Source organism: Podarcis pityusensis (genome assembly GCF_964106645.2).
Source record: "Podarcis pityusensis genome assembly, chromosome: 14".
In the NCBI taxonomy this organism is placed as follows: Eukaryota; Metazoa; Chordata; class Lepidosauria; order Squamata; family Lacertidae; genus Podarcis; species Podarcis pityusensis.
The window spans coordinates 40,812,427-40,825,192 of record NC_138039.1 but is presented as its reverse complement, the minus strand read 5'-3'; the positions used below and the strand labels follow the sequence as shown (position 1 = coordinate 40,825,192).

Genomic DNA, 12,766 nt, shown 5'->3' with positions numbered 1-12,766 from the left:
AATGCTGAATCATTGACATGTCAATTTGTTAACTCCCTTTAACAGTGAGTGTGTGTGTGTCTTAGGTAGTGACAGGAGGAGTGGGAGTTGGAGGTTGTTTTGCTGTGTGGAGACTTTGTGTCCAGAGAAGTTGGTGAGGACAGACAACGCTATAATTTATAGACTGTTTCAAAGGACTTTTAGGAGAAAGAAGACCCTCTCTTGGGCTCAAGAGAGTGAAACACACTGCACTGGACTGTAGGATACTGCTTATAATAGTTGCCATCCCGCAAGTAAAGAGTCTTCTTCAAAGTCTTGTGTGCGGCGTCTACTTCATCACTAGGGCTTTGAGGGTGAAACCGCTGTTTCACTCTGCATGACTCAGAAAATAGCCAACAGCAATAAGCCCCATTCACACACACCCATAGGGCATGGGAGTCACTTCTCTCCATGGTGCAATCTCATACTTCTGAGAAGCATGGGCATTTAGCATGTGGGCAGGACACACTGGGTCCATTCACCAACCAGCAGTGTGGTATCACAACACGATGTAGCAGTTCCCATGGCACTGTGGGTGGCATGTGAAGGGGACCATAGCTTAAATCCCCTGGACTAGGAATAGTGAAGTGCAAATGCCCAGTGACATTTTTCTGCCTTCTTTGCAGGTGGAAGCACAAAACTGATATAGGGAAAGAAGGAGGTGGCAAAACCCTCTGGAGGGAGCCCTAATGAGCCACTATCCAAAAAAGTTACCTGAATCTGTTCTCACTTGGGCAATTAATTAAAATAAGGTTACCAGATTTTTTTCAATGAATCCGGGGACACTTTTCATCTTCAATGGATTTTTTATGGGGACTGATTTGTAAATCCGGGGACTGACCCTGGGAAACGGGGACGTCTGGTAACCTTAAATTAAAAGACACTAAGGGAAATGTCATGGATTACCATAGAGCTCCTGGCCAACTTATGGTATCATGTTTTGTTTCCCCTCGCCCTATTTCTGGTCTTTTATTATTATGTGAGAAAATATACCGATCGTTTGTGACTTTTTTTGCTCACGAACTGTCCAAAAAAGCTGCTGTAACTTTTTGCCCTACAAAGTATTTCACCCTTTTCCTCTTTTTATCTAAAATTCCATTGTGGTGCATGAATTATCTTCGCATACCATTACAGTTGTCATCTTGTAGGATGTATCCAGGGGGGCAGATACATCTGTAAGAGCCATCCAGATTTTGACATGTACCAGGTGAACATTTGCCAGGATCCAATGCACACTCATTGATATCTGCAAGAAGATATAAACAAAGCAATCATTGGTTTTCATGTGTCCTAATCCTGCTCATTTTATTAAAAAGTTTACATTAAATTTCAAAATTAAAACAAGGGAGAAGACTCAGTTTCTTAAACAGTGTATGTACTAGGGCAAGGGCCTAGTTACTGTCAGGAAAGATGAGGGATAATTAACTTCCATTAAGCAATTTGATCAAAGATGGTGCTTGTGTCCTTTTTACCTCAACTTGATAAATGTCCTAAGGTGTTATGGGTAGAAGAGTTCCATTTGCAAGATATTTGTAAAACTCAAAAAGAATTGATGATATTACAGTAGTACCTTGGTTCTCAAACACCTTGGTACTCAAACAACTTGGAACCCAAACACTGCAAACCCAGAAGTAAGTGTTCCGGTTTGCGAACTTTTTTGGAAGCTGAACATGCTCCATTTTAAGTGTTACGCTTCCGTTTTGAGTGTTATGCCAAGGTCTGTCTGTTTTTGCTATTTATTTTGCGTTTTTGTTTTTGCAGCTCTTTTTTGTGACTGTGTGGAACCCAGTTCAGCTACTGATTGATTGATTGATTGATTGTGTGACTACAGTACATTCTTTATTGCGTTCAGTTTATGAATCAATGGTCTCGTTAGATAGTAAAATTCATGTTACATTGCTGCTTTAGGGGTTGTTTTTAAAAGTGTGCAACAGATTAATCCATTTTGCATTACTTTCTATGGAAAAGCGCGTCTTGGTTTTGGAACGCTTTGGTTTTGGAACGGACTTCTGGAATGGATTAAGTTTGAGAACCAAGGTACCACTGTACTTTTGTTATGACCAAATTCCCTAATGCCCTAGTGTGTAAGTTTAACAAATAATCTGAAGAAGTGTGCATGCACATGAAAGCTCATACCAATAACTAACTTAGTTGGTCTCTAAGGTGCTTCTGGAAGGAATTTTTTAATTTTTTCATTTCATTTCATTTATTTCATTTTGTTTCGACTACGGCAGACCAATATGGCTACCTACCTGTAAATAATACATATGTGCTTAATAATGTGAAGGGCACATTTCAAGAAGATAATCAGCCGCATTCTACAGTGTACTAGTTTCTATAAAGATCTGTGATCTCAGCAGAAAATCCACTCTGTATGTCTTCCACACATAGAAACATTGCCAGCTAACTCCTACCATATAGAACAAAACATGGCACTCAAAAGCTGCTGTTACGTTCATGACATACCAATACAGATCCTTCCTTCTCGAGGCATCTCATAACCTTCATTGCAGATGCACTGGAAAGACCCCACATTGTTGACACATTTGCCATTTCTACACAGATTTCCATTTCCAGTGGCACATTCATCAATATCTAAAAGGAGAAAAGGATAAGAAAGGCAAGAGTTAGGGGAGAGAAACAAAAAAAGGGGGGGAGGGAACAGAACAGAATTTTCTACTACTTTATTTAATTGTATTGTTGCTTTGATGAATCTGTTGTCGTTTGCTTTATATGCTATTCGGTTTGATTACAATGTTCAAGTTTTTTTTTTAACACTCAGTGATGCTTTTTGTGAGCTGCTTTGAGCTCAACATTTGTTGCTGGAAAAGCAGAATACAAATATTAAGTAAACTCAACTCAACTTAGGTTACTTACTGTAAATGTTCTTTCTGGGGAATGTGCAGAAATAAGACAGGGAGAACGAGTAGCTATTAGCCCCCACCATCCAGGCTAGCCTCTGCCCAACTTCTGCCCATAGCAGAGTTGGTCCCAGAGCATGAAGCAAGCATACAGAAATAGAAAACGTGAGTAAAGGGGGAAACATAAATTTCCTCCGAAGGCAGGCAGAAATGAATGCCAGGACTGGTGAAAAGGGCCTCAGCATTAGATAACAAAGTAGCAACTGCGGCAGCAACTAAAAGCACCTTAAGCCAAACCATCAGTTTGCAAAGTAGCATAGATGTGTTGAGCCATCCAATAGTCTTATTTACTTGAAATGGGAACACCCATTCAGATTTTGGCAGATCCTGTAATGAAATGGGAAAAGGCACCTCTCTTCTTGCAGTCTTAATCAAATAAAAAGCAGAGAGCCTAACCCCCAGGTACCAGGTATATTCAGTGTGGGACGGCAGGCGCAAAATAACACCTTTTGGTGCTTACAAAATGCGATTGCCACCGCCACCATCACCCAAATGACTATGCCATATTTTGACAGAAAACCCTCGACTCTTCCAAAATGGCCATTATTACTGAATTAAACTCCCACAGGCCCCCAATATCTAATGTCCAGCCTTTGGACATAATGTCCAGCCACTTGGACTACTGGAATGCGCTCTCCGCGGGGCTACCTTTGAAGGTGACCCGGAAACTGCAATTAATCCAGAATGCGGCAGCTAGACTGGTGACTGGGAGTGGCCGCCGGGACAACATAACACCGGTCCTGAGAGATCTGCGTTGGCTCCCAGTACATTGCCGAGCACAATTCAAAGTGTTGGTGCTGACCTTTAAAGCCCTAAACGGCCTCGGTCCTGTATACCTGAAGGAGCATCTCCACCCCCATCATTCAGCCTGGACACTGAGATCCAGCGCCGAGGACCTTCTGGCAGTTCCCTCATTGCGAGAAGTGAGGTTACAGGGAACCAGACAGAGGGCCTTCTTGGTAGTGGCGCCCACCCTGTGGAACACCCTCCCTTCAGATGTGTAGGAAATAAACAGCTATCCTATCTTTAAAAGACATCTGAAGGCAGCCCTGTTCAGGGAAGTTTTTAATATTTAATGCTGTACTGTTTTTAACACTTGATTGGGAGCTGCCCAGAGTGGCTGGGGAAACTCAGCCAGATGGACGGGGTATAAATAATAATAATTAATAATAATAATAATAATAAATGCTGCTTTACTACATATCCATCTGAAGGACTGCAGTGCAAATTATGGCAGGCACTGAAATTTAAAGGTGGAGTCAAGTGTGCATACACTGACAAGCTGTGTTCCATTCCAGCCACAAGAGAACCCCAAAGGCAGCCAGTGTTAGCTTGCAATGGGAAGGGAGAGACCTCCTGCAATCTCCATAGTCCTGGGTCTCTCTTGGCCATGCCACAGCAACTGCTTATAATGCTGGCTGCTGGGGTGGATGGGGAGCAAAGTGGGTTCTCCCAGTCAGGGTGGGGCTCCTCAGAAAGTAGGGACTGGTCAGTGTTATTGCACTCCGTAGAGGAATTATGAAAGAAGAGTTCATTAGAACTCCCCACCCCCACCCCTTTCTGCTTCGCCTTGTACAACTCCTTTCCCCCTATTGGCAGCTCAAGCAGACAGGGAAATAACAGAAACAGAAGGAGGCGAAAGGGAACGATTCAGAAAGGGATCTTAGAAAAACAAAAACGGACAAACAGGAGAAATACAAAAGAGATGAAGAAAAATGTAAACAGGAGCTAGGGGAAAATAACTGGGAGCCAATTTCCAACTAAGACAAAAGATCAAGAAAAGCAAGAGCAAATCAAGGCAGGAGAAAGGAACTAGGTCAGAGCCCCGGGAGCTGGCTAACAAAGTCCAATCTGTGTCACATGACCCTTCCTGTGTCACATGATCACAATAATCCACTGTTTCTGGCTCACTCCTTCACACTCAAGGGAACTAAATAATTTTCAGTATAACATCCAGGAGACTGAAAACAGCCATACTTATTAAAATAGGGCTCCCACCAACATCACAGGTTATAGCGGTACACTTGCTATTTCCCCCTCTAGTACCAGACTCTCCAGATGCTGCCTCTGGCCCTCAAGAAAGGGATTCCTGATTCCAGTTTGAAGAGCTTGCAAATTCATCCTCGGTTGTGGATGGGAACATGTCACAAATCAGAACCAGAATGACCATATTCAGAGGACAGCAAATGTTGCCTATGCTTGTTTCAGTGCTGCTCTGCGGATGGCATGGGGTTTTTTTGTCTTAGAAACTAGCAGCATAAAAACTGGCTTACCATAAATTCCAGTTCCAGAAGCCTAAGCAGGCGAACTCTGCAGAGTTCCAACAGGAACCTGCTTCCTTGACATAAGGCAGCGCCAGCCTGGAGGTTCAGAACCCCTCAAGGGGAGCAGACAATAAGCTAAGTTGTTCTGTCTCCTATTGTGTGGGACAACAAACAATACAAGCAACACGCAGACCAGTATACTAGATAGCACTGTGATAATTATTGCATAATATACATGATTTAGTAACAAAAACAAAATGTGTGCACTTGTTTTTGTTACTAAATCATGTATAGTATGCAATAAGAATTACAGTGCTATCTAGTATACTGGTCTGCGTGTTGCTTGTATTGTTTGTTGTGTTAAGCTGGCAACACAGGGGTTTGTTGTTCGCCTATTGTGCGGGAGGCAATCCTCGAAGGATTGGAAATGCTACTAAAGACCTCAAGTATTTGTCTATTTTCTGGTGTATTATATCACGATATTTAGTAGCACCCTATTTCAAGTAGATAAATAGGTACCGCTCCGGTGGGAAGGTAAACGGCGTTTCCGTGCGCTGCTCTGGTTCTCCAGAAGCGGCTTAGTCATGCTGGCCACATGACTGTACGTTGGCTCCCTCGGCCAATAAAGCGAGATGAGCGCTGCAACCCCAGAGTCAGCCACGACTGGACCTAATGGTCAGGGGTCCCTTTACCTTTACTATTTCATTATACATAATTACACACGCAGGTAATCCCATGCAGGAACCCACACAGCTGGTAATCTACGCAGATTAATCTGCCCAACTCTAGCTCCTTTCTCACCCAGTTCTGTGCTAGGTAAGTGCGGGAGCATGTGATGGGAGTTATTTCCAGCTTAGAAGCTCCATCTCAGTCTTTTCTGCCTGCTCACAAGGCCAATACAACACCATAATATGACACCATCAATGTTGATTGCTGCCTTCCTCGCCCTTCTCAAGTGGCCTAGTGACTACTATGGTTGCAGTGTGCAAAAACCCGAAGAGACTCAGTTGGCTTCCTTACCTATGCAGTCATTATTGTGAGAAAGGATGAATCCTGTATGACAGCGGCAGTTGAAAGAACCAACTGTGTTCATACACGTGCCATTTCCACACGGGTCTCGTTCGCATTCGTTGATGTCTGTGAACAAAAATGAGGAAATCAGAAATGTAATGCTATGCTGGTTTTGATCTTTAAAGCCCTTTGTGGCTTAGGGCCCTCGTATTTACGGGACCGCATCTCCTGGTATGCCCCGCAGAGGACCTTAAGGTCCATGAATAATCATAGTTTAGAGGTCCCGGGCCCTAAGGAAGTCAGATTATCCTCCACCAGGGCCAGGGCCAGGGCCTTCTCAGTGATGGCTTCGACCTGGTGGAATGCTCTGTCCCATGAGACCAGGGCCCTGCAGGATTTAACTTCCTACCGCAGGGCCTGGCTTTCAATTTGAACTTAGCATGATATTTGATTCCTCTTCCTTCCTTCCGCCTCCCCTTTTTATGAAGATTACCCGCTCTGGGATCCCACAGCTAATTCTCCCCTGGTCTCCTCACTGGCCCAAATAGGACTAATTTAGCCAGCTAGCCCTGGTGATCATCTAATGTTTATTGGATGGATTTTCCCCCTAAATTGATTTTTTAATTCTGAATTTATTGTTATTCATGTTTTATACTGTATTTTATGCTGTTTTTTTGTTGCATCAATTAAGTGTTTTAAATTTGTTGTTAGCTGCCCTGAGCCAGGTTTTCTGAACCGGGAAGGGCGCGGTATACATAAATTATTATCATTATTATCATTATTATTATTCCATAACTCAAAAGAAACACAAAGCCACTAACACCCACTATCCAAGTTAATATGAGGGGGTTGGGGAGCAGAGCTATTCAGGACCACAGGGTTCCCCCAAAAATAGACTTCCTATGCTAGCAGTCAACATATTGTGTGGCCATCTCATAGCATCACAGAGTTGGAAGGGCCCCCAAGAGTTATCTAGTCTAACCCCTGCACTGCAGGAATGTAATGAACTGATATGGAGAAACTTGTTACCTTGATTAATTAGGGCCCAAAACAGAGCTTTCCTCTTACAACTCAGAAAGGTGAAAATGTAGTTTCATACATACCCATACACATAGTTTGGTCTCCATTGGTTTTGAATCCAGTGTGGCAACGGCAGATGTACCCTCCCTCTATGTCTTGGCATTCTCCATGACTACAAATATTGGGTACCTCTAGACACTCATTGCGGTCTGAAAGTAACAGAAGTTTCAAAAATTACTGCTTAGAAACCAAGTAACTATATGAAGTTGCCCCAAACTAAACCTACCTATTCCTCTGTTTAGCTCAGTGTTTCCTACTCTGATGGACAAATATGGGTCTTTTTCCAGTTCTCTCATCTGAGATACTTTAACTGGATACATAAAATAACCAAATGTGGAATCAAGACCCTCCTTCAAAGGAGATAGATTTGGACTTGCTACTATGGATGGCTGAATCTGTCAATTTTAGTTTCTCTTAGTTTCTTATTTTTCCAAACTTGTCAGTTGTCCACATTTCCACATCAGTTTGCAAATTCTGGTTTTTTTTTTGTCATCATAAAAATTCATAAACATTTTAGTGTGAATTTCTCCTAATATATACGTTTTATATGCAATATATACATTTTTTTTGGTCGGGGGTCCCTTAACCTTTACTATACATTTTTTTGCAAGCAACTTCCCCTAATATAATGCATTGTGTACATATTATTTTTATTAATATATGCACATTTTACCTGGCATGTGCAGTTTTGTACAAATTACTTGGCTGGAGAACAGGATTGCAGAATTCAGAGAAGTATGAATTTGGAAGGTTAAGGATTTATGCAGCCACAAACAACGTATTATACCTTTTCCAGTGTGTGTTACTTAAAATGACTCTCTTATCAACTGGCAAACATTACATCTTAATTTCTCTTCCTATGAAAGCCAGAGCAAAATTCAGGGAAGTAATATTTGTGCCAACATACATTGGGGCATTGTTGCTCATATCAGCAGCTGCCCTGGATTTTCCTGTTTCTGTTTCTGTGAAGGCCTTTCAAGAACAATTATGTTAAGCACACTCTTAAGTGACTGCATGTACCCAGGCAAAACAAGACATTTATTCTCAAAGTGAAATTTCACTTCTGTGTCTACACCCTTTCCCCACAAAGGCCTTACAAACAATGTAAACATGTACTTTAGGAAAAGGTGCTCTTCCGAAAACCCAACTATGTGGAACAAAAACAGGCCAGGAAAATACTGCTAAAGTCCTTTCTAATGCCGGTGTTATTCAGAAACGTACACCGATCTTTGTACACATAGGGTTGCGTGTAGCTGAGTTCTACTTGAATTAGATCCATTTAAATTGATGGACCTAAGCTGGTCATGGCCATTAATTTCAATGGGTCACCTCTGGGTATGTTTAACATTCAATACAACTCATTTGGGGTTGGGGAGGGGGCAGCACCAATGTCTCATATAATTGAAATTTCATTAATTCTACTTTGTGTTGCTGTTATATGAGATAAAAAGAGGTTGACAGCCGCCTTGGAGATTGCTAGTTGCCCTGAGAAAGAAATGGGGCAGAAGAGTTAGAAGTGGCCAGTCTGTTGGACTTAGAGGTCCTTCTCTGTGTTTGGAGGGATAAAACAGACCTTTTCTGTGGCATCCCTCTAATTATGGAATTCCCTTCACAAGGAAGCTTGCCTGGTGCCAACTCTGTCATATTTTCAGCACCAGGCAAAAATAGTTTTATTTTCCCAGGCATCTGAACAGCATTAATGGTGTGGCATCAAGCTGCTGTTTTTGGCATTCCTTCTTTTTCTGGATGGGGTGGATTATCCTTGTTTTTGGCGATTTTGGATGAACACTTCTAGCACATTTGTACAGCTCTTATTGATCATTTATGATGCAATTTTGCATTTTACTTTTCTTGTAAATTGCTCTGAGATGCCTTTCTGTTGTCTGAAGTCATAAATTTAATAAATTAAACTAAGCCTTCAAATGTGCAGGATCAAAGCACTTGTACAAAAGGGCCTAAAACTGCTTGCACTAAAGAACGTGCTTGTAGTACACTTAGCAAAAGAAATAGCAACTGTGATGGCTAGGTTGTTCTTGAGGTTTCCAGAACAGAAAACACACGATTTTTAAAAAAAGTTTCTCCGGCATCTTCATAAGAGAGAAAAAAATTGTCCACTCATGGACAAAATATAATACATTGCATTTAAAGAAGATATTCTGGTACTCTTTGTTGTTGTTTAGTCATTTAGTCGTGTCTGACTCTTTGTGACCTCATGGACCAGAGCATGTCAGGCACTCCTGTCTTCCACTGCCTCCCGTAGTTTGGTCAAACTCATGCTGGTAGCTTCGAGAACACTGTCCAACCATCTCGTCCTCTGTCGTCCTCTTCTCCTTGTGCCCTCAATTGTTCTCAACATCAGGGTCTTTTCCAGGGAGTCTTCTCTTCTTGTGAGGTGGACAAAGTATTGGAGCCTCAGCTTCAGGATCTGTCCTTCCAGTGAGCACTCAGGGCTGATTTCCTTCAGAATGGATAGGTTTGATCTTCTTGCAGTCCACGGGACTCTAAAGAGTCTCCTCCATCACGTGCTATTAGTACATGTCTTTGCAAAAAAGCAACTTTTAAAAGTCCCTTTAAGTTGCCGTGGCAAAGAAAAAGTGACCAATGCATTTAATATTAACAATAAAAATAAATCAGTGTCGCCATGAATTTCGCAGTAAGGTACACTGGCTGGTAGTACTTACCAACACACCGACCGACTGGTGTGAACCGATAACCAGGTTTGCAATCACAGCGGTAGCTACCTGGTGTGTTGATGCAATCTGCATTTTGTTGACACACATGCCCATTTTGGCATTCATCAATGTCTGTTGGAAAGAACAAACAAAATCTTAGGAAGTACGATTGTACCTACCTGAATGGCAGTTTTCCATTCCCAATGAAAGGTCAGCAGATTGGGTCTTGGTTCCACCCACAGACTGAAGGCAGGCAGCAGTGTTTTGGGATGCAGGGCTCCCAGGATTCAGTTTGTGAACTCGCAAGCTCATGGAGGTTATGCCATTAAACCTTAATAAATCTAAGGACTATCACTGAGATTACACATTGCACTTCTAGTATACTGTTTTAAAAAATCCTGTAGGTATACACCTAAAAATGCAAGCTGTGTGATTAACAAGTTTGGAAACATTATCACATAGGAAGACTCAGCAGAGAGTCAGGATTGCAGCTCCCTGCAAAGCATATAAAGTGTTTTGTTTTGAGGTTGCACATGCTTAGCTTGTGGTTCTAAGGTAGTAGAAAATCTGTATTTGAGAGTACAGACTGGAAAAGACCCATGATTCCTTGTTTATCTTGAAATAAAGATGGATAGTACCTCAATAGTACCATAGGGACCAAGGGAAGTACTGGAAATACTGGGACCTCAGAGCCAAGTGGTACCATGACATTTGGCATTTCTGGGAGTTTTCCTCTAGAAATGTGGACTAGGAAGGCCTAGCCTGAACCTCAGCTACCACATTCTGCCACTGACAAATCACTTAGTAGAAAGCTGCAACGCTGTTCAATGTCTTTAGGGACTCTCAGCCTTTGGTGGCTTCAGAGGTTAGGTCATCCCATATCATCTGGGAAGCAACAACTGCAAAACAGCACAGGTAAATGCTGTGCAGAAGATTGCTATCCGTGATGAAATGTGTGAGCACCACAAACATTTGACACTCGTGCTTCTTAATATAAAAAGTAATAGGTGCTCAAGTCACCTAGGGTCAACTCCATCTTTTCCTCGACTGCCCTCTCTGTAAATCAGCTTCCCCATATCTGGTGTCCTCCAGATAATTTGGGCTACACCAACATTGGTCAGCAGATAATTTGGGCTACACCAACATTGGTCAACATTGGTCAGCATGGCCAATGAGGATAATGGGAGTTGAAGTCCAAAGCATTTAGGGAGTACCTTGTTGGAGAAGGCAGTTGTAAACCACTAATGAGAAACTAATGAGCTAACCACTAGTGAGAAACTAATGAGCTAAATACCACAAAACAACTTTGTCCGATTAAATAATTTGCAAGTCTGTTATGCAGTTATTTAAAATTCACAAATTCATTTTAACAAACTTATTATGCTACCTTCGTCTCGATTATTTTAATTCAGAAATGTAACTTTTTGGAATACATTTTCCTGATTTTAAAATTTTTAGTCCACAGCTCATTGTAAGTTCCTAATTAGCATTACTTTTATTTGACCTAGTTTTCTTTCCTGCTGACTAGAAGCATAGCATATGACTGAACAGTACTTTTCCATCCAAAAGACTAGCCCACAGTGATGCATTTTAGTAAAACCTATCAGTTTATTACCACAGATGGAGGAGGTATGACCATTTAAAATAGTTGAACTCTCACACACTGAATTCCTACAAGCAAGCTTGAACTTGAAATCTGGTTTCTGTGATGAAGGGCATATTAGTCAATCACAAGGATGCTAATAAAACAATGGCTGCAAATCTGTAATAAGGTGACCAAATTAGAAGTTATTGGGCTTTGTTTTTAAATGTGTTACTGCCAACAAAGAATAATTATGACAAGGAAGAAGAATTAGCACTCAGGTATAGACTGATGAAGAGAGTTAAGAAAAGGGTACTAAAATGACTGTGGCCTTTGTCTGCAGTCTCTTGTTCACACAGTGGTGTTCTCAAAATGTGTATGGGGAAGCAGCACTGGGCCTCTGTTCATTGCATGTCAAGGTCCCCAAGCCACCCCAATAAAACAAAATTCACACAGATTTTTTGTTTAAGATTTTTGACATAATTTTGGCCACAACTTTATTAAAATACAAAAAATGTGAGTAGTTGCTTAGGCATTGGTTGCGACTATCTGACCCCGCATGGGGACTGACTGACATTCACACGCACGTGAAGTCAGAAAGGGAAAACATTTTGGGGAGAAAGATGGAGCCGGGTGCCATGCCCTCACCTCTCCCCAAATGCTCCCGGGGGCTCTTGCGTGGCCCTAGCCCCTTGACAGGGGTTCAGACAAAAGCATGGCGAGCCCCTGGATTCCTTTAATGGAATACCCTTGCAGCAGCAGCATTGGAGGGGCAGGCACAGCCAATCCATGCCCCTCCACCAGCCAATTCATAAAACCAATGCCTAACCACAACCTTACAAGTTGTGACGATTTGCTATGCAGTAAGCAAAAACCAAATGGCACCAGCCAATCAGCCAAATGGACAAAATTCCTACCAGGCCGCTGTCCCAAAAGCAGATGACTCCATGACAGGCATAGCAAGGTCAATGCAAACAACCCTAAATATAGGGAGGGTGGGTGGGTGATCTGATGCGTGCAACGAAAAGAGGAAGCTCAACGCTGTGCGCAGGGAATAAAAGCCTTCTTGGCTGTCAATCAGAAAATGGCAACATCAAATTCTCCCCAACGACAAGAGGAGCCCAATTGCCAACTACTTTTTCCCGCCCAGCAACAGTGAGGTGTCTTGTTAGACCCCACCGCATGAAGACCCCATGAAGGAGAACAGTGTGGGGTGTA

The 12,766-nt window shown here is 42.2% G+C and overlaps 1 protein-coding gene across 2 annotated transcripts in view; it reads right to left on the bottom strand.

Annotated features, from left to right (window-relative positions):
- Positions 1-12,766, bottom strand: part of FBN1 (fibrillin 1) — a 224,960-nt gene that overhangs the window by 32,336 nt on the left and 179,858 nt on the right. For both annotated transcript variants that reach the window (XM_080980204.1, XM_080980203.1), the window contains exons 45-49: positions 9,976-10,098; positions 7,318-7,443; positions 6,224-6,340; positions 2,485-2,613; positions 1,145-1,264 (exon numbers count right to left, since the gene is read on the bottom strand). In XM_080980204.1, the coding sequence (XP_080836330.1) occupies positions 1,145-1,264; positions 2,485-2,613; positions 6,224-6,340; positions 7,318-7,443; positions 9,976-10,098 (615 nt within the window). The remainder of the gene's footprint in view (positions 1-1,144; positions 1,265-2,484; positions 2,614-6,223; positions 6,341-7,317; positions 7,444-9,975; positions 10,099-12,766) is intronic.